Raw genomic sequence first — 25,883 nt, 5'->3', positions numbered from 1 at the left:
CCACTTGCATTGTTCCCGAGATCGCCATCTCGACGCACAATCAGAAACCACCCGGAGCCACCGCCCCGACGTCCAGTGTCCACGCTGACGAAGAGATCCGTGCAAACCACAATATGCTAACTCTCCAAGGCGATGCCTCAAAGAAGGAAACGACGTAGTCGCCGTCATCGCCCTTCGACCATCCGAAGCTAGAGATGTCTTCCGGAGAGTCGTGTAATGGAGCTCTATGGCAACCCCTTCAAGAAGGGGAATGACGCCATGACCATGGTGCCGCTGTTGCCGGCACCGACCCATAATCAGTGCTGGACTTTCGTCCGGAGCTCTTCCACACCTCTGAATCCGAGCAGATCTGAAGCACTGCATAGCACACAATTCCCCGTTTGACGTCCACCGGCTCCACCTCATGATGTAGCAGCGGCCGCACCTCTCAAATGCGCTGGACCCGCCAGATCCACGGCCTCGTCCAACTTGCGCGGCCATGCCTGGCCGCCCGTCGTGTCCACCAACGTGGTCTACTTAAGTTTGGTAGTTCTATGACTACATCTTCGAAAACCAAGGGTGGCGCGTTTTTTTTTTGCATGGTAATACGTGTCACATTCATATTATAAAGAACAAAGTACAAATCACGTAAATATCGACATGACAAAACTGAAAAGATAGCAGAACATCTCTGAGCTTGACACATACGCCCGTCACCTGCCTCCGGCGCCACCACAGCAGCCATCGAAGAAAATAACGATGAATCACCTCCTCACCCCAGCTCGACGCGGCTCCGTCGTTGATATGCAACTTTGTGGACCTCCAAGGTGGCTCACCAAAAGTGAAGCCCTTGCCGTTGAACGAATCAGACCGGGGCAACACCCTGGACACACTATCGAACTCCAGATCTGGCACCCCACCACGACTAAAATGCCGAAGGAGGAAACCATACCTGCCATGCACGAACCACGAGCCCAGCACATACTTCGTCTTCCAGATGTCGTCGATGCAGACCACAATCTGCATCCGCTCCTGGACGACCTCCCAAGCTCTGCGCCAACGCGGGAGCAAACATCATCGCAATGGCTGAGACCGAGGACACAGGTCCATCACAAGGATGCCGCCGCCGTCATGTCATTCTTACTTGAACAGACTAGTTTCCAAATCCATCCCCAACCATAGGACCGATGGCCTCATCAGGGAAGGATCCGAAGAATCCTTATTCAGCGATGTTATCGTCGCCGCCGAAGCAAAGACGATAAACAACCTAAAACCCTAGACTACAAGTGAGTAAAAATGATCCACACGCATGAATCCGGCGACCCCCCTCACCACCGACGACCATCCCTCAACACAACATGTGCGTACATAGATACGGCCCAAAAATACAGCATACGCGGTACAGGAATACAGTGGCACCGCTTCCTCTCAACAGCGGCCCATCTCCAAAAATTTGCTTAAACATCTCCTTAATTGTCAATCTTAAGCATCAAATATTATCTGCTCCTCAGATTTAAGCATAAAGTATCTCCTTGTTTCCCCCAATCAGCATTCTTCGTTAAGCTTCCACAGGCCTACTTTTGCAGTCGGATCTTCATTTCCAGGGCGGGGAGAGCCGCGTAGAATTTTGTCAATGCGTTTCAGCTCCTATAGGAGGAAGCTCGGTGTGCAAAGGAATGGACGACACGCGTCATATGCCACGAGGCCTTGACTGTACAAGCCGTCGCTACTGTGCTTAGAGCATGGTTAATAGTATAGCCAGCTGTTGGCTATAAGCCATTGTCATGTCATCTACAGCCCATCTTATAGTCAACATGTACAATAGTAGATCAAAAGAACATACTACTTTTTTATTACGTGACCCACCTTTCATTTTCACAAAGTGCCTAGGAGCACGTGCTAGAGCTGGCTCTTCACGAAGAGTTCGCTTACTTCTCTCTCCTCTTCTCTTTCCTCCAAGTAAGCAGAAATATACTAGTTTATTCCTTACAGCCCGCTGACTCAACTCTATTGTACTTGCTCTTAAAGCATATCCAATAAAAGATGTATATAAAAGCATGGGATGTACTTCTTCTTTTTTTTAGTCTGCATATAAGATTTGATCAAAGTCAAACTATGTGAAGTTTAACTAACTTTATAGAAACAAAATATCAGCATCTACAATACAATAGTTATACGTTATGAAAATTAATTCCATCATGCATCTAACAATACTGATTTCATACTGTGATCTTTTCCTATAAAGCTAGTCAAACTTTACACAATTTGAGTTTGACCAACTCTTATATGCAAACCAAAGAGAAATGGGAGGAGTATAATTTACATCGGAAAAAATAATTTTTATATCATCAAAAAAGTATCGACTCCAACAGATGATGTATATTTGGTGGTATAAAAAGTAGTGCTCCAACAACAAATAGTGTATCTGAAGATGTAAAACTAGGGCCAGTTTTTTTGGGCGTCTTAAAAAATAAACTGCCTCTCCCCAAGCATCAAGTCGAGACGGGCATCGGCGGCCGAGCGTTGAATCAAGACGAGGAGCCGGTCGGAGCGGCAACAGAGCCCGAAACGCGTCGGTGGCCGAGCTTCAAATGCGGCGGGGCGGCCCGACGGAGCTCGAATTGGGCGGCAAACGAGCTTCGACTGAGGCAGGCCGGGGCGGCGAAGCTCGAACTGGGTGGCGGCGCGGCAAAAAAGCGGGCCGGCCGAAATGGGGTAGAACCGGCAGGGGGAGGGGGTGGGTGGGAGGCCGAATTTGGTGGTTGTGGCTGTGCAACAAGCGGTGCGGCGGCTGTGCAGCGGGAGACAGGAAGGTGGTCACGCGGTGGGTGGGGGATGAAAAAATGGCGCTTGACGGTTAGCGTGGTTGTCCGTTTTAGATCTGAGTTTACATCTTCGATGGTTGGTCATGTATATTTTCAGCTTCAAGTGTTGTATTTTACATCACTTGAAGTAGGTGATGTAAAAATTTATACATCTACATCATTTGTCATTTGTTGAAGCAGAGATTTTATAGAAGTTATCACCTCTGTTCCAAAATGTATGACGTTTTTGTATGCTAAACTAGCCTATCAAAACTCATATATTTTGAAATAAAGATAGTATATATTTATATATCTACATTATCTATTGCAGATGCTTTTATAAATAAAATAAACAAACAGACCTTCTCAACTGATTGGAAGACAAACCCTCGATTTATCAGAAAGCCACGCGGTTTGTTCTTTCCCAGGCCGTCGGTCCTACGCGCGCATACTGCCTTGCACCCAGTGGTACGATGGAGCCAGTAGAATGATTAATCATGCGGTGTCCAGGAGAACAACGGTGACACTTTTGTAGTTTTATTATTGGGTGTGTTAAGCTCATGTGATCTTCCACGAAAACAGCGCCCTTTCCGTGTTGAAATTTGCACGCGCTCTTCTCCTCTCATTTTACTAATTACAAAATAAAAAAAATTATGAAAAACAATGTGAAAATGAATCACATATGTATATTATACTTAGTTAATACTCCTATTAGTAAATCTTCATGAATATGCTGATGTATTATAGATGTTTATTAGTAAGGGCTTGTCTATGTCTAAATCGCCTTTGATTCAAAGAAATTCTATAGAATTTTTGAAGGATTGAAATCTTTAGAAAGTTTTCTTACGTTGGTCCTTTGATTCATAGGATTGAATTCCACAAGTATTTTTTCCTATGTAATTTTTTTTATCACATTTCATACGAAATCTAACATCCACTCTAACTTCTTTTTACATTTTTTTATTTTTTCTGTGGCATCAAACACTCCTTTCTAATCTTATACGATTTAAGTGGACATGACACTCCAATCCCGTATTTTTCTATTTCTATATTTTCAGAATCTTGTGAATCAAAGAGGCCCTCAGTAAGGTCCTCATTGATTTAGAAAATTTCAGTTTCAGTGTAATAGAAAATGTGTGCAAGTACTTCTACTTCACTAAAGTTTTGCTTTTGCGGATCAACTGAGACTTCAGAAAGAAAATATTAAGTCTACTTAAAATTTACAAAGCCATTTGTTATAAAGCAAACCTAAATTTTTTTGAGTTTACAAAATGTGGGCTTACAAAAAATATACTCCCTCCGTTTAGAGTGTAGTGTCAAAAAACGTTTTACATTATGAGACGAAGGGAGTAGGTTTTATATTTTATCTTGGTGTTGCAAACTAAGTTTTTTCTCCAATACGCACGAGTATGCGTATCATTCATTAAAGGAGAGGGGGGGGGGAAAGACTCTCCAAAATCCACGCGGGCTACAATAATTACAAAGGTCCCGAGTCCACCAAGCACCAACTTGTATTACAAACTACTCACTAGCTGCCCGCTCACTACCTAGCTCTTCAAAGCCTCTAATGTCATCTTTAAACATTCCAGCTTTCGCCCAGAGCCTTCCTTCCTCAAGTAGCCGCTCTTTGACTCGTGACAGAGAAACCTGAGCCCCATTAAACACGACGTCGTTTCGATGCTTCCAAATTATCCACAAGGCCAGGATACATTTAGCCCTAGTTGATCTCCTGCCTCTCGGTTCCCGATCCTGCCTTTGGCACCATGCACTCAGAGATTCATTCTGTAACGGCTCCAACTCCCGAAGCCCTGTTGCTCGGCTCATCTCATGCCAAACCTGTCGCGCAAACACACGGCCAAGCAGAAGGTGCTGCAAAGTTTCTTCCTGTTGATCACAGAGGGGGCATGCATCTTGATGAGGGAGGCCTCGTCTGGCTAAACGATCCGATGTCCAACATCTGTTTTGGATCGCGAGCTAGAGGAAAAAGCGGCAATGCAGCGGTGCCCTTGACTTCCAAGTAAACTTAGCAGTTGGTGATTCTTCAAGGCCCATGAAACCAGCCGCATACGCCGATCGCACTGAAAAATTCCCATTCGGCTCCCAGGCCCAAGAAGCGATGTCTTATTCCCCCTCTACTAGCCTGGTGGTTTCTACCCTTTGCCACAGCGCCAAGAACTGAGACAGCTCGTTTTCCTGGAGGTTTGGTCCCAAGTCTCTCGCCCATTGCTCGTTTGCCAGCGCATCCGCGATTGTCCGCGAGGCCCTCGTCCTCTTCGGGACGCGCTGGTAGATGTCCGGAGCAAGCTCGCTAATCGTACTTCCCGCGAGCCATTTATCTTCCCAGAAAAGGGCGCGACGGCCGTCTCCCACGCTCATCCTGGTGGCCGCCGTGCATAGCACGTGTGAAGCGGCCGGGACATCGATGTTGAATTCCGCCCATGGCCTGTCCTTGTCAGTTTTTTGTAACCATGGCCACCTCGCCTGCAGGGCCTTGTTCAACCAGCTTAGGTTAGGGATTCCAAGCCCTCCTGCCCACTTGGGTCTGCAAACATTGTCCCAAGCCACTGCACAGTGTCCACCCGTTGCTTCCTTCTTCCCACACCATAGGAACCCACGGCAGATTTTGTTGATTGCCTTGATCGTCTTCACCGGGATATTCAACGCTAACATGGAGTGGATCGGTATCGCGCACAGAACAGACAGAATCAGCGTTAGTCTTCCGCTCTTCGGCAGCATTGCTGCCTTCCAATGTGGCAGGCAGTCCGCCATCTTGTCAACAATGCCTTGAAGCTGGGCGGCCAATTGCTTGCGTAGGGAGAGAGGCAACCCCAAGTATGTGCACGGAAAGGAGCCAATCGCGCACCCGAGAGCTGTGCTGACAAGCCCTACTTCCTCTTGAGAGCATCTGATAGGGATGGCCGCACTTTTACTAATGTTAACCGACAGCCCAGAGGCATGCCCAAACAGATCTAGGACAGCACCATAGGCTCGGGTCTCCAACTCAGTGGGTTTGAAGAAAACCATGACATCATCTGCGAATAGTGATACTCGTTGTTGTAGCCCAGTGTTGGAGAGGGGGGAGAGTGCCCCACGTTGCTGACAGAACTGAAAGAGGCAGCGAAGGGGCTCCATGCATAGTATGAAGAGCATTGGAGAGAGCGGAGCCCCTTGCCGAAGGCCGTTGCATGGCAATATCGGCTTGCTCGGAGTCCCGTTTATCATCACCCTCGTTGACGAGGTGGCCAGTAAGCCACACATCCATGCACGCCAGCGGCTTCCAAATCCACATCTCTCAAGCACCTCAAGTAAGAAAGACCACTTCACCGTATCGAAAGCTTTCGTAATGTCCAACTTGAGTAAGATGGAAGGTTGCCGGAGTGCATGCAGTCTCCTGACCGTGCCCTGAACTAACATGAAATTGTCATGTAGTGATCTGCCCCGCACAAATGCGCTTTGGTGCTTCCCCACGAGTCTTGGTAGGTCCTCCGCTAATCTGAGAGCGAGAGCTTTGTCGAAAATCTTGATGGCACTATGCACTAAACTCACCGGCCTAAAATCCTTGATGTCCACGGCCCCATCCCGTTTTGGTAGTAGCGATACCAGCGCCTTATTTATGGCCGCTAGTCCACGCATGTCCCCTCGATGGAATTGGTCAAGCGCTCTCATGAAGTCAGCTTTTACAATCTGCCAGCAGGAGGCATAGAAGCGGCCCGTGAAGCCGTCCGGGCCGGGAGCCTTGTCGAGTAGCATTGCCTTGATGGTTCTTTCTATCTCCTCTTCTGTGAACTGGACCTCAAGGTGGGAGAGGTCGTATGAGGGCAAATCCAAGCGGTCAAGGTTGATGGAAGCCGCTCTGACATTAGAATCTCCCAACAAGGCGTCGTAGTACGCGTCCACCACCGCTGATATTTCCTCTTGGCCTGTTATGATCTCATCTTGATGGCGCAGGCATAGGATGGCATTTTTTCGTTGTCGGTAGGCCGCATGTTTGTGGAAGAAGCCAGTATTCGCGTCACCTTCCTTCAGGAAGAGAAGGCGAGATCGCTGCCGGGCTATGGTTCTCTCAAGGGAGCACAGGCCAAGTAGTTTCCTCTTCAGCAGTTTCCGCAGGTCATGTTCCCTGGGCGTGAGCACCCTCTTATCAGTCGCCGCATCCAGGCGAGCAATCAGCTCCATGGCCATCCCAATCTGAAGCTTGATGTTCCAAATCCACCTGTCACTCCAACTCTGGAGGGCTTTCGCCGTCGCCCTCAACTTGCTGTCCAACATTAGGAACGGGTTGCCAGCCGCCGGAATCGATTGCCACGCCTGGAGACTACATCATGGAACCCGTCCACCTTAGTCCAAAAGTTCTCAAAGCGAAATCTGCGTCCCATATGGAACTCCGCACCCAAGTCAAGCAGTAGTGGACAGTGGTCCGAGATGGACGTACCCAAGGTAGTAAGCAGGTTTGCCGGGTAGCCATCCTCCCAAGTGTTCGTAGCAAAGATGTGATCAATCTTCTCCAACGTGGGGTTAGATTTTTCTCCATGACACCTATCGACCTGGATTTAAATCTTAGACTTAATATAGATGCTCGCACTACTTTAGACTTTTCAAGTGTACATTCACAAAGATATGTATATATACGTATATGTAAGCGTTAGCATTTGCAAAATACTTTAAAAAGGATTTGGGCTTTCTATTGTGAAATGGGAGTGTACGGCTCCTATCAGGGTTAAAAAAAATCTAGACTTGCATTAGTGCTCGCAGTTTTCTGAATTTCTTTGACATTTTTTAGAAATATTCGTTCGGTAAGAGAAGACCTTCGTGTTGATTACAAAGGTGTCAGTGATGACTTTGTTAATTTTCAGATGTTACGCCGGCTTAGTATCTTTGAGGTAGGGTATGCGTGCATGTACACATTTATAAAGATAAGTATATGTATGTACTATATGTATACGTGGGCATCTACGTTGTACCGTGTAATCCAAGAGTACGTGTCGATGAACCAAACCAGATTCCTTGCCCTTTCCGCCTCACGCGGCTGGATCGTCGTGGCGCGGGCGAGTGAAGTGGCAGACTCGACTGCCTCCGTGAGTCGTCGCCGTGCTCGCCTATATAACCGGACCAGACACTGCAGGCAAGAGCAGCACCCGCGCTAATCCATTCTTACTCCTTTTCCACTAAGAGGAAACTCTTCTCTTCTTTGCTCTTCTGCACGAGAGAAAACTGAGAGGAAAAGGCCATGGCGCCGAAGAGGGAGCTGGTCTTGGGCAGCGCCCGGGGCTCGGAGTCGGCGAAGCGCCTGCGCGTGGGGGTCCCTGGAGCTGCCTCCGCCGGCGGCAGCGAGAGCGAGCGGCCGGTGCCGGGAAAGCGGCTGCTGCGGCAGACAGTGTTCGTCGTGCTCTTTCTTGTGCGAATGTATGCGCGTTCGCTCTTGGCTGGCTACCTGCTCTTGATTCTCGTCTGCACCTTGAGCTCTGTTTCTAGATTCTTAATTATTCTGTCCCTGCCAATTTGTGTGTGTAGGAGCGAAAAGATCACGGTGACGGAAAGTATGTCGCAGATTGGTCGCATGGTGAGCACAGATCAAACATAGCTTTCGTTTTAATTTTATCTGCATGAAATTTGCAAGCAGTAATTCACCTGGTGTGAAATACTGAGATTTTACCAACTGCCTATCAATATGCGTTAATTGTGCTTTTCATAGAAGCACAGACTGTAAATTATTTTTTCCCGGGAAGCACTCATGGAAGCACAACTGTGTTTTTCCCTTTCTAGGGAGCATAGATTGTTTTTCCCTTTTCAGAAAGCATCCATAGCTATGTTTCTCACAGAAACATATGGTGTGCTTCTCGCCGAAAAGCACTGCTTCCTGTAAAAAAATCTGCCAAAACCTAAGAAAACCAAGCAAAACCTGAAAACCCAAAAAAAAAATCCAAAAACACATGCAAAAAGGAGAACCAAAATTCCGAGGGTGTATCCAGTGCTGGACGCATCACTTGGCGCGCTCCCATGCCCAAGAAAGTGACCTCTAGCGGGGTCCTCCAAGGGGTACCCCTTGATTAGTTGCTCCCGAAAACAATCATTTTGGGGAGTATTTCGGGGTCCTCCAAGGGGTACCCCTTGGAACCATTGTCCGTGTTTTGGGCCAGGCCTAGGCTTGGGGTGTTTAGATCGAGCTTTGTCAAGCCCGGCCCAGCCTGGAGAATGATAGGTCGACCATCCATCTATTTAAATTGGATTGCCTCAAAAAAAAATCTATTTAAATTGGAAGCGAAACTTGCTGGGGCTTGTTGGACATTTGTATGAAGGTTTTGCAAAAAAAAAAAAGTGCGCGCATTGGATTTTTCGTTATGTTTCAATTGATATTGAACTTTTGTGAAGCTTGCTGAAATTACCATGCATTTTTTGTGAAATTGCTGCATGTACACGAGATGTTCTATCATGTTTCAAAAAAATAATATAAAAATTCTATGAAACTGTCATGCAATCCCCATGCAACAAGTTAAACACACTATTGTAGTTTATTATTTAACAGAAGCATATATTTAAAACCCAAAATTTGTTAAATGAAAATCCAATATTGGTCTTGTTCTGAAGATATCGTCATCACTGTCACAAAAGTTCAGACAGGTCATGAATTGGTTGTTTGGTTAAAAAGTATTTGAGGCTTCAGTTACATACATGGATAGGGACATAGGGTGTAAGCAGAGTAGATAGATGGGTGATAAGTTCAGAGTGAGAGAAAGAATATTCCTAGTTGATGCACATATCCAAAAAAACAAAAATAATAATCAATGGACAAGATTCACAATGTGTATAAAACATGCTGCACTCTCTTTTTCGGCTAAATAAGGTTTTGATACTGCTAATACATATTGATTATGTTTTGTACTAGTAATTTGTACGTGCTTTGCACGTCAGCTGATTACGTATAAGCATGGTACTAAATTAGTGTAAAAAACTAAAGCACACATATATTATGGTAAATTTTTCATAGAAGCTTCAAATGGAGATTTCCAATAGGCATTTGTGGAATCATTTTTAGGCTTCGCAAGGCTGGATAACAACTATTCCCAAAAAAAAATAGTATGATGATTTTCTTTATATAAAACATTAGATATAGCCCTTTTATATATAAAAAAATTGTTAGGAAGTCCTTTAATTTATTGGACTCATACTAAAGCTCTTTTTTTGAGAATGTGAAAATAAGAAGTACGATTAATAATAAATTTTCACCTTCTCAATCTCATGTCAGCTAAGAAAATAAAATGAGTCAAAACGTTCTCTTTCATAGGTTATTTGCACATTTTTTCTCATTCTAATTATCCTAGGTACCTTACTACTTGTTTCAAATAATAAGAAAATGGAAAAGTTTACCATGCATACAACACTGCAATGCTAGGCTCGCATGCTAGTCTCTCGTGAAGCGGTCGATGCATGCAGGTAGCTGTTGCATGCATGTAGGCAGGTAGTACGAATTAAATAATTTAGAGGAGCAAGTGTGTCTGTTGTCCAGCCCATAGTGGAAAGATTCAAAGTGTGGTCAGATGGTGGGTCACACAGCGAATTCTAGAAATAGCAGACATAGGTTTGGAGCAGCCACTGTTCATGCGAATCCCACTGCTCCCAACCGTTAGATTGATAGCACCAACGACTAGGATTGCTGTTCTAGATCCATTCAAAACTCGTACACTATATAGTGGTATAGATGTACACTTTCCGCACCTTTAAGGTATAGGTTCTTCTTGGTTTTGCATGATCATCCTATACAAACAGTGGCGGAGCCAGGATTGGAGTATAGGGGGGGCCGAGTACGTATATTGATCGAATCTCGTTGGTAATTACTCATTGCTCCTACTAAAATTGTTGATTGTTGGGGGGGGCCAGGCCCCTGCTCGTCCCCCCCTGGCTCCGCCCCTGTATACAAATACCATAATCTTTGTACAAAAATAATGTATTTTCTTGCATTTTATCAGTGTATTCACAGTTCCACTTGATTTGGCTATCTCCCTCTTATTCTGTTCCTGTTGTGGCTGATTTGAGCCTTATGTACTCCCATAGGTTCAGAAACTTCACAAGGTTCAGACTCTTATCATGAGGTAAGGATATTTTCCATGTTCTAATATGATATTCTAGTTTTGTTCCATAAAATACAATGATTGTTTTCATTATCTTCAAGTAATGTGTTTATTTGCAGGGTCAAAAACATCAGTTCCATTTTTCTCCGAACACGGTCACCAGTATAGGTAGTGCATAGGAACTTTTGCAAAAACACACACAAGTGTTTCATGTACCCCATGGGTCGTGACAACTCACCCAACCTCTTTAGGGGCCTATATTAGATCCACATGTAGGTAAGTGGCTTGCATATTTGCTAGAAACAAATATACTCCCCCCTTTCCTAAATATGTCTTTTTAGATATTCCAAGAAGGGACTACATACGGAGTGAATCTACACTCTAAAATATGTCTATATACATCTGTATGTAGTTTGTATTGAAATCTCTAAAAAGACTTATATTTAGAAACGGAGGGAGTACATCAAAGGCAGTAGGGCACTCCTCCCCTTTTCCCAGAATTTACATTTCAAGATTTCCTGATATCATTGATATATTCGTGACTGTATTTAATGACAAAAGAAAAATAATTGCACTTGCAAATAAATAATTACAATGCGATCTATTATTTTTTTTTGATGATCAAGGTTGTATATTGGAGACTATTTGAATAATTAAAAGAGAATCTAAGAAAGAACAGGGGTAGTAGTAATTCACAGGGTGTAATTACAAGTACTTATATCCTCTTTTATGTGGTGATTGATGTACTCATGAGTTCCATGAACCATCCACTTGTTGTGCTTCTCTTAATGAAAATATGCAAGCTTTGCAAGTTCCATTATTCCGGAAAAAAAATAAAATGCTTACCTGTGGTTCTGCCTTGTCTCTATGCTCTTTGGTCATAGCAAATTGGAAAGTTTACAGCAGCAGATGGAGGATATAAGCCATGAAGTGGTTAGATTCATATTACTCTAAAATAATGTCTTAACATGGTCGTCCTTTTTTTCTGGTATTTGTTGTTGCTCACAGTTGTTTTGTCGTGTACAAACTGCAGAAGAAATTGGCTTGTTTGCATTCCGACCGACATGCTGATCAACACCCAAGGTAGGGGGACCTGTAGTCGCGCCGGGTCCACTGCTTCTTCATTCATTTTTAGTCTCATCCTGAAATATTTAATATTTTCCCACCGTCAAGATGCCATTTATGTAGTTCACAATACCCATCTGATGTTCCCTTAATGGAGCAAAGTAGTATGTGAATGTTAATTCAGAAAATGTCAATCGAACAACATATCGCCATGAGTTTATCACAATGCCATTCATGTTTCTGTTTCAGATCAGAACCATATCAGGAGGGTGCCACTTTGAGTGAACCGAACGCCAAGATTCGCCTGCGTTTCCTGGATGGCCTGAAGACTCCAGTTTACACAGATAAGAACATAACATCTGAAAGCGATGCGGCTATCAGGATTGGCATCTTTAATGGTGATAACATGATCAAGGAAGGCCTGCTTTCAAAGCTGAAAATTGAGATCCTGGTTCTCCATGGAGACTTCTGCAACGACTGCCGGGGAAACTGGACCGGAGAGGAGTTCAATAGCCAGATCGTGCAAGGCCGGGACGGACACAGGTTTGTGTTAGGGGGTGATTGCAGTGTGTGGTTGAACAATGGAGAGGCCTCCTTGGGCAGGATTCGTTTCAAAGAAGGATCATCCAGGACTCGCAGTAGGAAGTTCGTCGTGGGAGCAAGAGTTTGTATGAGCGAAAAGACTGGTGTTCGAGTCCAAGAAGCTGTCATGAAGCCGGTCACGGTGCTGGATCGTAGGAACGAAGGTACCAATAGAACATTGTGATCTGTCAGAGGTTCTGTGTTTTTGTTTCTTAATCTTTTATTTGCTTCAGCAAATGAGAAGAGGTACCCTCCAAAACCAAATGATGAGGTGTATCGTCTGGAAGAAATAGCCAACGATGGTACTTACCACAGGAGGCTTAAAAATGCTAAAATCTACACAGTGGAAGACTTCTTGAATGCTCTGAATAAGGACGCGGACGACCTCCGTGTAAGGGTAAATATACTTGGTCTGGAACTTCTCTCTTTCTATACTTGTAATATTTTTACCGCAATGCTCAATATTGCTGCAAATTCTTGACATGCAGGTTCTTCTGATAAAGAAGGTGAACAACTCTTGGGAAAAAATGGTTAAGCATGCTAAGGGATGCTGTCTCACAGACATAAACGATAGGATGAATGTCAGTCTTCCTCAACAAGTTCCGTTTGACTATGTGATGGATGGCAATCTTCCTCAACAAGGTCCCTCTAGCACACATTCTTCTCTGGATGCAGTCATTCTTGAGCCGGATGAGGCTCTTCAAGGTTAGTTAGATACTTGTTATCTTACCCTGACTATATTTTCATCTTTTTGCGATGGCCTCAACTCTCGGGCATGGATCTGTCATTTCAAGGAACCACAGCAAACGAAAACCGGCTTCATGATAGGATTGACCATGTCACTGAACCATCTCACCACAATGAGTATGTTCATGGTGATCAGAACACAGTTAAGTCAAATTATTACCAAGGTAGTTGTTGCTTCTTGTTCCCTTCTGTGTTTTTGTGTGGAATTCCTTGCGATTTCAGTTACTCCGCCATGCTCATACTTGCCATTTTTCAATTAGGTCAATCCAATCCAGAAAATGGCAATCTTGCTGAACATGTTCCATTTAACTATGTGATGAATGTCAATCCTCCTGAACAAGCTCCCTCTAGCACACATTCCTCTCTGGATGCGGTCATGCTTAAGCCGGATGAGGTACTTCAAGGTTAGTCAGATATACATTACCTTACCCTTACTATGTTCTCATCTTTCTGCAATGGCCTGAACTCTTGAGCTTGAATCTGTCGTTTCAAGGAACTGCAGCAGATGAAAACCGGTTTCATCAAGTCACTGAACCATCTCACTCCAATGAGCATGTTCATGGTGATCAGAATGCAGTTAATACACATTGTTACCAAGGTAGTTGTTGCTTCTCGTTCCTCTCTTATCTCTTTATCCTCTTTGCTTTATGTATGGGATTCCTTGCAATTTCGGTGACTTGAATATGCTCATACTTGGCCATTTTTTTAAGGTGCCCCACCCCTTGGCCAGCAGCAACCTACAACATTCATGGCACCTTCACAGTTGGATGGTGAATTTCTATGGATCTTAGAAGGTGAGCAACCGGTTTCTGCACTAACTTATCAACAGCAAAACTGAACAGACCTGATAGATCACTCACATTTTACTCTGCTTCCAGGATCAGTTCAAGGAAACATCCATAGCCAGATGCAAGTTCCCATATCCATGGATTGTGGCAGTGCCATGGAGGCATCAACCTCTGTCCAACACAACCTTCTACCGCAACCATTTGTGCCTACTCAATTCCAAGAAAGCATGCCTGGGATCCATTACTCTGAGAATCCACCTAACCATGTCTCTGGACCAACGATATGGCACGATGATCCTATCACCGAACCGGAGCCTAGCGTTTATCCTTATCCTGGGCTGGATCATGGAAACTTTTAGCAAGCGGGCACATTCTGCAGTGCAGTTTAGGCCGTGTAACATCATGGTTTTGTGTCATTTTAACTTAGGTGTCAGGTTGTGATATATGATGTGCAGTATCAGGCATTGTAGACTGTATGTTTGGACACAAAGTGCTTTGCCCCCATTCTTTCTATTTGATGTTCTAAACGTTGTACAATGATGTTGCGTAGGATCTGAGGGTGTGCTCCAACTTGGACAAAACATTTTGTTGTCTGCGTGCACCCACTGATGTTAAATCGATGTTTAAATGTTTCAGAATGTCTACAAGTGTAAACTGCGATGAATGAAGACTGGTACTGTTCTGAAAAAGAAAGAAAAACATATAGCATTTTTTTTCTTCTAAAAGGGTACTTATTTCACCAGGGTTTCGCATTGCAGCATGCCATATTTACCATGGTAATAAAGAGGGGGCAGGTCAAAGAACTCTTTACATGATCATCTCAGACTGATACACAGGTTGTACCTCAAATGATGTCGACAAGTGCCTTGGCATGGCCATCTCAGAATAGCCAACGAAATTACGACCCCACTGTATGATGATCGGTTAAGCCACTCCCCACGGAAAACAGAACGTATCTCTCAGCTTAGGTACATTTCTGGTACATGACTACATGATGCAAACTGCTTCGACGACAAGCAGATACTTGAACTGCACACACATTGGGCGATATCCATCTGGAGCAATAACACAATAGTTCCACTCATAAAACGGATGGCCATAGGTATCTCAGGAAAACGTTCGAGGATAATCAAGTTTGAGAACACAGTACCTGACGGTGTGCAAATGACACTACTCAGAAGCTCCAGCGTCACCATTGGAGACATTTGTAAGTGTTCGCATGTGTTCAGTCGCTGCCAGTATCAGACCTTCATACCAAATTATATAGCAGTTATATCACGGTGATAAACAAGAACAGGGGCAAATTATGGCACTGCATTCATGGGAAGCAATTAACAGGCCAGCATAAAAGCGTAACGGATAAACGTACCTGTAAATGGAGGCGAGGGTTTTCGAGGCCTCGACTTGAATTCTGGATGGAACTGAACACCTATGTAAAATGGGTGATCTTGTAGCTCTACAATCTGATCGTAAGTGCAAGCAGGTTCAGGCTTGAGAGGTTAAAAAAATCAAGACAATGATGAAATGGGATGTTTGCTCGGTACCTCCATCCTATTTCCACTTTCATCACAACCAACAAACTGAAGTCCTGCATTCTCAAGCATTGGAACAAAGCTAGGATTGACCTATTTAAACAGAAGAAAGTTTTATCACTTCCAAGGAGCATAAGGTAATAATGGTATAATAGACACATGAATAACACGGGGTTTAATAACCAACAGTCATGGCAAACCTCATATCTGTGACGATGGCGCTCATCTACATGTGGAGGATTTCCATACCTGACATTTGCATTAATCTCCATGTTAGAAGGTGAACAAGATTGTGACAGAGCAGCATATATGTAACAGATGGTCAATGAGAAACACTAAGAGTTCAGCGAAAGCTCCTGATGACATGCCGCACAAACAGTTAAATTTCATGGCTGTAGCAGTGGATAAATGTTTTAACACACTAGCATTCAGAAGACTCACATATATCTGTCTAACAAACAAAGGATACAACATCCTTACAGTTTCGATGTCAGACAATCTGGTTTACGGAAGAACGTTCGACGGCAACCCAACCTCATCGTGTTTCCCATGTGTGTTTTTGATACCTTTACAGTGAATTACAAAAGCATTAAAGCAACATCATCTCCTTGTCTTGCACATAACTGGACAGAGAAGTACCTCAGGCATGTACATAACAACACGACCTGATGTGTCTGTGTTGAACTCTTCACTGTCTGCATTTCCCAGGCCCAAAACCTACACCAGTATTCCTAAAAATCAGGGTCTACAAAGATAATTGATTGACAAGTAATAAAAGGAAGCATACACACATGTCTGGACATCTCAATCACCGATATCTGCATTCCCAAGCATATGCCAAGATATGGTACTTTATTCTCACGAGCATATTTTGCAGCCAATATCATCCCAGATATTCCACGATCTCCGAATCCTCCAGGTATCAAAATGCACGAGGAACCCTGATTTATTTTAGAATTAAAACACTTTTAGAAGACTGAGCTTACATAGCCACAGAGGAACCAAAGACAATCAGCATACTAACCTTAAGAGTTTCCCAAGCTTTAGCATGAGCATCTGGTGCCTGTGCAAAAATGATACCACAGTAAGGTAGTCAAAACACACAACAACAAAGCAAGGACACACGTCATATAATTGCTAAATTGACTACAGATACTAAGGGCAGCCCGGTGCATGTAGCTCCCGCTTGCGCAGGGTCCGGGAAAGGGTCCGACCACTTTGGGTCTATAGTACGCAGCCTTTCCCTACATTTCTGTAAGAGGCTGTTTCCAGGACTTGAACCCGTGACCTCTTGGTCACAAGGCAGCAGCTTTACCACTGCGCCAAGGCTCCCCTTCTAAATGCACTACAAATGTAATCATTGCAAATAAAATGACTTTGTACAGCAGCATGTTGAGCTAGTAGCATAGTATGCATACATCGATATCTACAGCACTGAGATACTAATCGGCAGCAAGATAGAACAGATCATCAACATCAGTTGTGTTGGCGGAACAATGAATATTCCGCCTGCGGCCCTGCTCAGGAGCTTAACGACGACAAGATCTTCTTGGGCTCACATGGCCATTCCCCTCAGTGTCCAAGGAAGGGTATGTATCCGGTGCACCCAACCTTGGTTCACTCGTCTAGAAGATGTTAAAAGGTTTTGGAAAAATTCAGCATGCAGACACAGTATATATTTACCATGCTGTGAAGTTCCAATATAAAAATTTGAATACGGCTCGAGAAACAAAAAGACAAATCTCTCTGCATAGTAGCTAATCTAAATTCGGCTGCGAATTCGACCCATTATTGCTATCAACTTAATTTGTCATTTCTGTTTCGTAAGTTATGTTTTGAATTTGGATTTGAAATTTTTAGACTGCAGTGTACTCGTGTCTATACCATCTATTTTTCGTAGAATTTTGCAAATTTTCTAAATATGTAGGCGGAGGTTGGGTGCACTGGTTGCACCACAAGTTCCAGTGCACCAGATGAGTTTCTCCCCGGCTGTACCACTCTTACAGCCTTAGCATTTGCTCTGGAGAAATGATAAAGACATCCAGGCGGGATAAGGTGTCAATGCCTCCAGAGGCAGGAGTAAACCTCTGAGGATAATCCGTACAGCCTGAGAGAAAACCAGCATATATCAACCTGTTTGGTGGGTCCCATGGAAGACTGTAGACCACCTCCCTTGTGGAATTTCCTGGCTTTAGTAGCCCCATCAATCATGAATTCAGATCGTTTGCACAGGGTTACAAGCATATATAAATGGTACTCCCTACGTTCACTAATACAAGTTGTTCTAACTTTTTTGTGAATCAGATGTATATGACACGTTTTAGTGTGTTTGTTCATTCATTTCAGTCCATATGTGGTCCATATTGAAATACCCAAAACATATTGTATTTGTGAACGGAGGGAGTATATAACTTAGGATTGTACCACACATTCTCCCGATCAATAATACAAGGAAGCAAAGCCTGGTGTGTTCTGTGTCTCACAGCCTCAGGCATTCCTGGACAAAAAGTCCTACCTCCAGCCAGACACAGAGCACACCTGCAAAAGTAGTGTTGCCTTCGCTTGCACCCTAACTTGTGTAAATGCTTCTGTCACTACTGTTCCTGTGGACACCAACATGTCTATTGCTCATGTACATTTTCCCATCGCATATTAAGTTCATCGGGTATACTGTGCTAGTACTGTAGCCAACATATCTTATGAAAAGCAAACTGTTAGCGGCTTACACTTGCAGCAGCTGCATCTTCGAGATCTGAAGCTGAAACCCACTGGATAGAAGGTTTCTGTGAACATGCAACACTGGCATGTAGGAGAGCCTGGAACAAAATGAGATGCATACATGAATTAAAAACAGTGTTTACATCTAATAAATGAGACAATATTTATCATTAGTACAACATAGAAATGGGGAAGTCCAGCCGATTGCTTCTACAGTAGACACCCATGGAGAGTTTTGACTGAATAGTTATTTTGCAGCAGAAGCAGAAATCCTAGTTATTGGAATCGTTTTCATCATTGGCAAGCTTGATTCAAAACTATAATAAACCTTGTATGAGATGTAATGTTTGTAACTAGGAAAGACACTTTTATATGTTTAAAAGTTGATTCTTGACCCACCTTCACCACTGATAAGTAAGAATCTGACAGATTAGTGTACTTCCCAACCAAAGCAATTTTAACCTGCATGGGATCCATATTCAGTAAATTTTATTTTGCAGCATGCAATCAATAAAGAGAGGAGTTGTAGAACAATGCTAACAGAGGTACTGAGGTTATCATATGACTCGGCCATCAGCGTCCAATCTCGTAATTCAGGGGGGCCAGCAGACCTATAAGACCAAAACATGATTGCTTCAAGACATACTAATAATAATGCCATGTATGAAACTGGTAAGATATTACTATCTCAAATCACAAACTGCACACTAATCATGCAAGAACAAGCATTCTCTAACATTCATTAAAAGGCAACAAATATATCCAGAAATACAAAGTGTAAGCTAATTATACATAAAATATCAGCAGCGCCCATTTTTACCAAAATTATACAGGTAATATGAAAATTAAGTTCATACGTGCAAAGTTGAGCACATTTAATATTCATAAGCAATGGTTTTCAATAACCATTTGACTCACCTGGAAAGGTTTAGTTGTTTGATTATAGCCTCATGAGCCTTTTGGTTCTGGAAAGCAGCACATATAAAAATCTTATACCAAAGAGATGACTAAATGTAATTCGTACCAATTCGATAGCTTCCTCTACATAGTCAATGCTAAGCTTTTAGTTTAAGATTGAAACTCACTCTAAGAATAAGGGGAACATGCCATATATTTGGGACGTCATGGATGTTAAGTATGTTCTCAACCTGCAAGAAACAATATAGAACGTAAGTAGGGAAATATTGTGAACAAAATGGCCTTTTTCAAGTTCCTCGTTACGAAAGCATACCGGTACATGACAAAATTGTGAAAGCTTCTCCTTCGCGGATCCTATTAGTGGCTAAAAATTGAGATAAACATAGGAAAAACCAAGCCAGATTAGAATGGCTTCTGGAAAAGGACTTGTTATCATGAAAGAAAAAGAAAGTCCAAATTCACCACACATTTCAACTAGTGTTCGTGATATGGAGAAGCATCTTAACTCAGAAGATGACTTTTACACAATTAAAATCTATCAATGTGAGAGATGACATATCTTAAAGCATACGATATTATTCTTCATGTTACCTGTGCTGATCGGCATGCTAGAAGATCAGGAGTAAGACCCAAGGCCCTTAGTTCTCGTACACTGTGTTGTGTTGGCTTAGTTTTCTACAAAAAAAAGGAGACAAGAATATGAGGGTCATATATTTACGATTAGCTGCCTCGACAAAACACTGCAACGCAATAATATATAAGGACGAGTGACATGTCCAAGTACGATCTTATTAGTATAATTCATGACGGGAGAATTATTTACTTGCTCACCAACTACACCCAATACTGGAACAAGGCTCACATGTATGAGGCAAAAATTGTCCTTACCTACAAAATATATATGGATGAGTGACATGTCCAAGTACGACCACTAACAAGAAAAACAAGTTTTTCAATAAAGAAAATATTGTCTGACTCCATAGCATAGAATTTATGGCCTGAGTTAGATCAGAGGTGTAGCTGTAATTGGTGGGAGGCCTTGGCACTACCAGGATGACCTCGATCAAGTGCCGTGATCATGGTGGTGATTAGACAGAAGAAGTGTGCATGAGATAGGGCACATGAGGCATGATGAACTGGCTAGAAAATAACAGGTTGGGAAAAATATTAATAACTGCTTGACTGCCCTTTATTATGCAATCAAATTACAACTGGGATAGAATCCAACTACCCTATCCATACTTTCGTGATGCAGATTCCTTAATCTAAGGTTTCCTAATTCAAACTCTCCTTCTTGACTCATCTTCAATCCTATAGGTACGTATTTTAATGGAAAAAGAATCCAACTAATCCTACTGTTTGTGCTAGCCATAAGTCCAACCCCACATGGCAGGTATGTCCAGTTAATCACAAAAAAGGAAGGCAGGAAAGACTAAATTAGTGTACTGTCAATGAATAAATAGAGAAGAGAGACAATGTGAAATGATACAACAGACACAGAAGCCCAGTAAACTAGCACATTCTCAGCAACCATGGATATGGGAATTAATTACAACAAGAAAACCCAACTATACCAAGAGAAAATGACAACTGACGTAGAGCTTCAATGAATGGCATTGATTCAATATCACCTGAAACATGAACAAAATCAACTTCTCCTCTACAATAGAAATAAGTAAAGTATCATATATAAGATGTCCCAAAACCCTACCTACAGTGCCGCCCAATTCGATAACACAAACATCAGCTGGACGAGTCTGCCCATCCACAGGAACAGAGGATACTGATTGTATCCATTGTTTTATTTCATCAGTTACATGAGGAACAACCTGGATAAATTCTAGTTGTAAGAGTGTCATAGGCTGTCATATTTGGCATTCCGTGCATATGTGAACATAGCTTTGAATAACACAAGGTGGTTACCTGGACCGTCTTTCCAAGATAGTCACCCTTCCTCTCCTTCTCAATGACAGACTGAAAAAAAAGGCATCCACTGTTTAGAAGTTCAAGTGACAATCAGCAAGCCTTTTCCTGGGGGAGTGCTCACCTGATATATCTTCCCAGTGGTAATGTTATTTTCCCTCGTAAGAGTAACATCCAAGAAACGCTCGTAATTCCCTAAATCCAGGTCCACCTATAAATTTGAAAAGTCAGGTGCAAGACAGCACAAACACTGAAAGTGTAACATTAAAATTTATATGTGCACCCAAGAGGGCGTACCTCTCCACCATCATCAAGCACAAACACCTCACCATGCTCAAAAGGAGACATAGTACCAGCATCTGTGTTTAAGTATGGGTCTGTAAAAACAGGAAACGGACAATATTAAAAATAGTGGAAGATCCCAAGTTCCTAACTCTGCAAATGGGAACCGCCATCGTAGCAAAGCCAATCCAGCAAAGTAAAAAAGAAAAAAGGCACGAAAACGTTACACAATATCACATGTTCACTTATCCCCAATGTTCGGACACAGCATCCACATTTGGCCCAAAAGCTAGCCTAAAACCCAAAAGGGTGCCACCTTTTAAACAATTATTAAAATGTTTGAAAAAACTAGTAGTAGTAAGATGAAAGACCTCCGCAACTTGACATGAGTTGGACAATTACTCAATGCGGCAAGAGCTCCTGATTCCAGAATCACAGTACCTTTTTGGCAGTGACAACCGTGACAAGTAGGCATCGACTCTAACTATCTTGAAGGCTTAATCAATAACTGGAACTCCCAAAAGGAGCAGTCGTTTATTTCATTCGTTGATTGATTCGCCCATCCCAAATTCTGACCAGAACAAGGAATACGAACGCAAATTAGCATGCCATCTCCTTACTAGCTCCTTTGGCACCCAAATTGAGGAAATAAATAAAAGAAATCGTCATGAAACCATGGGATGGCGCACAAACGCCGCATTTTCACCTGACCAAGAACTCAGGGAAGCGCAATTCTGGGTCAGGGTCGCAAGGTTTTCTAGGGCCGAGACTCTAAATAGCCAAAATCGAAGTTGGAAGGGAGACGCCCCCTAGGAGATGATGGGGACAGACCCGCCCGCGACACGGCAACGACGTGAGGCGCGAGACCCCAACCCTGTGCGGGCCGCGCAGAAGTGGGCGAGAAGTGAGAAAGCATGAAGCAGGAAGGGCGGGAGGGGAGAGGATGCGGACCGATCTTGATGCAGGTGACGCGCAGGCCGCAGGACTTGAGGACGACGCCGACGCTGCTGGCAGTGACGCCCTTGCCGAGGCCGCTGACGACGCCGCCGGTAATCAGCACGTACTTGGTCGGCGCACGCCCCTCCTCCTCCGCCGCCGCCGCCATGGCCGGAGGCAAAGGGGGTGAGCGCGGGAGGCTGGCTCGGAGGAGATATATTCCGGGAGGGAGAGAGGCGGGGGAGGGAGGACGCTCCGGTTCCGGTGGCAACTGGCAGTGTCGTTGCTGTTGCTCCTCCTCCAACTCCTCCTCGATGGGTTTCTTTCTTTCTTGGGATGCGGCTGGCTGTGCAGTGCTGGCAAATCCCACGTATGGTGCGTGTGTGTGTGTGATTCTTTTGTTTTGTATGATCTGGATGGATCTGTCATGCTATCAGCTCGTAGTCGCAGATCGGGTAGTAGTTGCCCGTGCAAGTGGACAAGTAGGGTGATGAATATTATGGAGTAACGGCATCTTCTTCTTTTGCGGGGTAACGGCGTCTTCAACGCGGACCTGAAACGATCCGATCATATTCTGACGCATCCACGGACACAGAGTAGGCATTCAACCCTATACCTTAAATATTCGTCTTTATTAACATTAAAAAATTGTTAGCAATAGCCTTCCGCCAAACATGTGCTAAATAGCCTCGGGTGAGCGCAACTTCAATAGGACCAGGGAAGGAAGAGAAGAAAAAGCATGTCAAACCGTATAATAACTCTAACCCTAGACGGTTAGGGCAAACTCTTCCATACAAACTTCTTCGGCAAGCCTGTGGACTTGCCTCCGCTCTGCCTGCCGCTCCGGCGGCCGGTGACAGGGAGGGGAATCCCGGCGTCTCCGCTCCGAGTAGTTTAGGTTAGGGTTTTCTAGTCCTCGCAAGTGCGGTGCTCGGACGGATGGCGCCGCTACTTTTTCGAGTTTGCCTTCCGGACTCCGATCCTCCTTGAGTTCATCCGTCTGGACGTAGCCGACAGAGCTCCGGCGTAGATTCCTGCCATCTCTTTGGGGCGTTGTGGTTAGACACTACTAGGGAAAACCTTATACACAGAACCTTAGCAGCAGCGCGGTACAGAAAGAGGTGCTACTGCTAATTATCAGTAGCGCGGGAACAAAACAAGCGCTACTGCTACTCAGTTAGCAGTAGCGCGGTCCGGTGGAACCACGCTGCTACTAAAATCGACCGACAGTATCTGCCACCCTAGGTTTAGCAGTAGCGCGCTCCTGTGAACCGCACTACTGCTAAAGTAATAGTAGTAGCGTGCTTTTTTGTTGGTCGCTACTGCTAATTTTGAAACTGGTCGCATGACGGGCCCCACTTAGCAGTAGCGCGTGTGTCAGAAGCGCGTTGCAGCTCTCTTCTTAGTAGTAGCGTGGTTCACGACCAGCGCTACTGCTAAGCCGCAGCATATACCACTTTTTCCCCCTCCCCCTCCCTCATCCTCTCTTCCTCACTTTTCCCTACCTCCCACCTCCTCTCTCCCTCACTTTGTTTCTTCCTCACTACTTCTCCCCCATTACTCTCCCTCTTCTACCTACATTTCTCTCTCTTTATTACTCCTAGCTAACTACACCACCTTCATTAATGCATCTCCTTTCTCTTTTTCCTTCCCCCTCCACTAGTTAAAGTTGTCTCCTCCCAAATTAGCTAGCTAGGTAGATGTAGCATTTAGTGAAGTGATCTATGTACCCCCTAACTAGATCTAGCCTTGTCAAGAAGAGCTTTGTCCACTTTTGATCTCCCTACTACATCCATCTCCACCGCGTGTGCTTCATCTCGAGAGATAGGTGATTAAAAATTCATGCTTTTGCAAGAATGGAAATATGTGTATGTGTGTGCGATATGACATAATCGGGCGATATGATGAAAATTGTGTGTGTGGCATGAGTTGACGCCGAATTGTGCTTGTGAGTTGCCTATGTTTTGCCGAAATGTCGATTTTTTCCGTTTCGACGAATTCCGGGCAAACTCTAGATCTATATGTCCTACTCTTAGGGAAGGTCATGCCGATTTTTTGTATGACTTTCATGCATGCATGCATTTTTATAATTAATTTGTTTATTATTACCGTGCAGGCGTTCATGATGGTCAGTGGAACGATGGTGGGCAGGTGGTTGCGGTCGGCGGTGCAGGACATGAAAGAAAATAACCTGACAGGTTTTATGTCCGTGTCGAAGATGCAAAGGAATAGTTTGGCTCGACCCCTATGACGATGGTCGTGTCGAAGCGCACCTGCTCATGACTGGTTTCATGGATGGCTATACTCGGTGGATAATTGAAGATGAGGATGATGATATTGAGGACGGGACAGGCAATGACGACACGGGGCAAGACGAAGAGATGATCGATAATGGCGGCGGGGAAGAGGCTGGACAGCATGGCGGCGAAGAAGGGGCCGGACATGGTGGAGGAGAAGGGGCCGGACATGGCGGCGGAGAAGGGGTCGGACATGGCAGCAGAGAGAACGTGGACTCCACGCCGCAGAGTTCGTCGGTACTAAGTTCAATCGTGCGGGACCCTCATGTTCAAGCACTGCTTCGCAAGGAGACGAGTACTGAGAGAGCTGCTTCTCGAGAGGGGGCTAAGCTGCAGCAATTGGTGGTAGACTCGAACACTCCATTGTATGATGGTTTCAATCCTGAGGTGACCCGCTTGAGTTTCACGCTCCAACTCCTGAAGACGAAGGCTAAAACAAATGGACCGACACTAGCCTCGATGAGCATCTCAAGTACCTAAAGGATGTTCTTCCCACGGGGAATCTATGTCCTACTAGTGTGGATGAGGCCAAGAAGATCGTGTGCCCTCTTGATCTGCCGCACATTAGATACCATGCATGCATCAACGATTGCATAATTTATCGAAAGGAGCACGCGGAAAAAATAAGCTGTCCGGTGTGCAATGCTTCTCGATACAAGAAGGCCGGGAAGAAATCTCCCCAGAAAGTTGTATGGTACTTACCGATCACTCCCCGTCTCTAGCGGTATTTCGTAGATCTCAAGGAAGCAAAGCTCATGCGCTGGCACGCGGAGAGGAAGAAGCCCGGCGATGGAGATGATCTGAAGCTGAGACACGTCAAGGATGGAAGCCAGTAGAGAGCGTTGAACGACTTCTATCGGTATTTCGAATGTGAAGCAAGGAACATCATGCTCGGCGCGTGTACCAATGGCATGAATCCGTTTGGCAACCAGAATACCAACGATAGCACATGGCCGTGTTTGTATGGACGTACAACCTCCCCCCTGGTTGTGCATGAAGTCAGGGCCGGTCCTGAGATTTCGAGGGCCCGGGGCGAAACTAGAACCCGGAGCCCTTAATATATTACATTAAAAAAATCAACATATTTGTATATATTAATATAAAAGCGCAAAGCTACAAAGCCACAACACACTAGAACAACTTAATATAACAATCTTACTGATTATCATGGCATACTCACAAATCAATAATTTCGAGTATTCTCTATCCCTAAATAATGTACGGTCATTTGATTATCACTTGTCAT

The 25,883-nt window shown here is 44.2% G+C and overlaps 2 protein-coding genes across 3 annotated transcripts; one reads left to right on the top strand and one right to left on the bottom strand.

The window, feature by feature from the left end:
• Positions 1-7,927: 7,927 nt before the first annotated feature.
• Positions 7,928-14,652, top strand: LOC119307827. Its single transcript, XM_037583917.1, has 13 exons — positions 7,928-8,186; positions 8,295-8,343; positions 10,833-10,870; positions 11,734-11,782; positions 11,883-11,932; positions 12,164-12,660; positions 12,730-12,893; positions 12,985-13,201; positions 13,291-13,407; positions 13,504-13,647; positions 13,737-13,841; positions 13,954-14,037; positions 14,122-14,652. The coding sequence occupies exons 1-13, from the start codon at positions 8,011-8,013 to the stop codon at positions 14,388-14,390; spliced, it is 1,959 nt and encodes a 652-aa protein (XP_037439814.1). The 5' UTR covers positions 7,928-8,010; the 3' UTR covers positions 14,391-14,652.
• A 61-nt stretch (positions 14,653-14,713) lies between these two features.
• Positions 14,714-22,726, bottom strand: LOC119307829 (CTP synthase-like). Of its 2 annotated transcripts, XM_037583918.1 has the most exons (23): positions 22,356-22,726; positions 21,420-21,499; positions 21,247-21,333; positions 21,123-21,173; positions 20,911-21,028; positions 20,774-20,830; positions 20,023-20,087; positions 19,791-19,874; positions 19,513-19,563; positions 19,367-19,429; positions 19,200-19,246; positions 18,823-18,892; positions 18,681-18,743; positions 18,290-18,379; positions 16,588-16,626; positions 16,355-16,504; positions 16,203-16,280; positions 16,044-16,129; positions 15,764-15,812; positions 15,576-15,656; positions 15,401-15,494; positions 15,182-15,278; positions 14,714-15,086 (listed from the first exon to the last, which is right to left on the bottom strand). In XM_037583918.1, the coding sequence occupies exons 1-22, from the start codon at positions 22,507-22,509 to the stop codon at positions 15,202-15,204; spliced, it is 1,734 nt and encodes a 577-aa protein (XP_037439815.1). In that variant the 5' UTR covers positions 22,510-22,726; the 3' UTR covers positions 14,714-15,086; positions 15,182-15,201. The 2 variants fall into 2 exon arrangements, with proteins under 2 accessions (XP_037439815.1, XP_037439816.1); XM_037583919.1 differs by lacking the exon at positions 15,182-15,278 and having other exon boundaries at positions 14,714-15,181; positions 22,356-22,659.
• Between the last annotated feature and the right edge of the window lie 3,157 nt (positions 22,727-25,883).

This window comes from Triticum dicoccoides, chromosome 5B (assembly GCF_002162155.2).
Source record: "Triticum dicoccoides isolate Atlit2015 ecotype Zavitan chromosome 5B, WEW_v2.0, whole genome shotgun sequence".
Taxonomy (NCBI): Eukaryota; Viridiplantae; Streptophyta; class Magnoliopsida; order Poales; family Poaceae; genus Triticum; species Triticum dicoccoides.
This window is presented reverse-complemented; position numbering and strand designations above follow the sequence as displayed.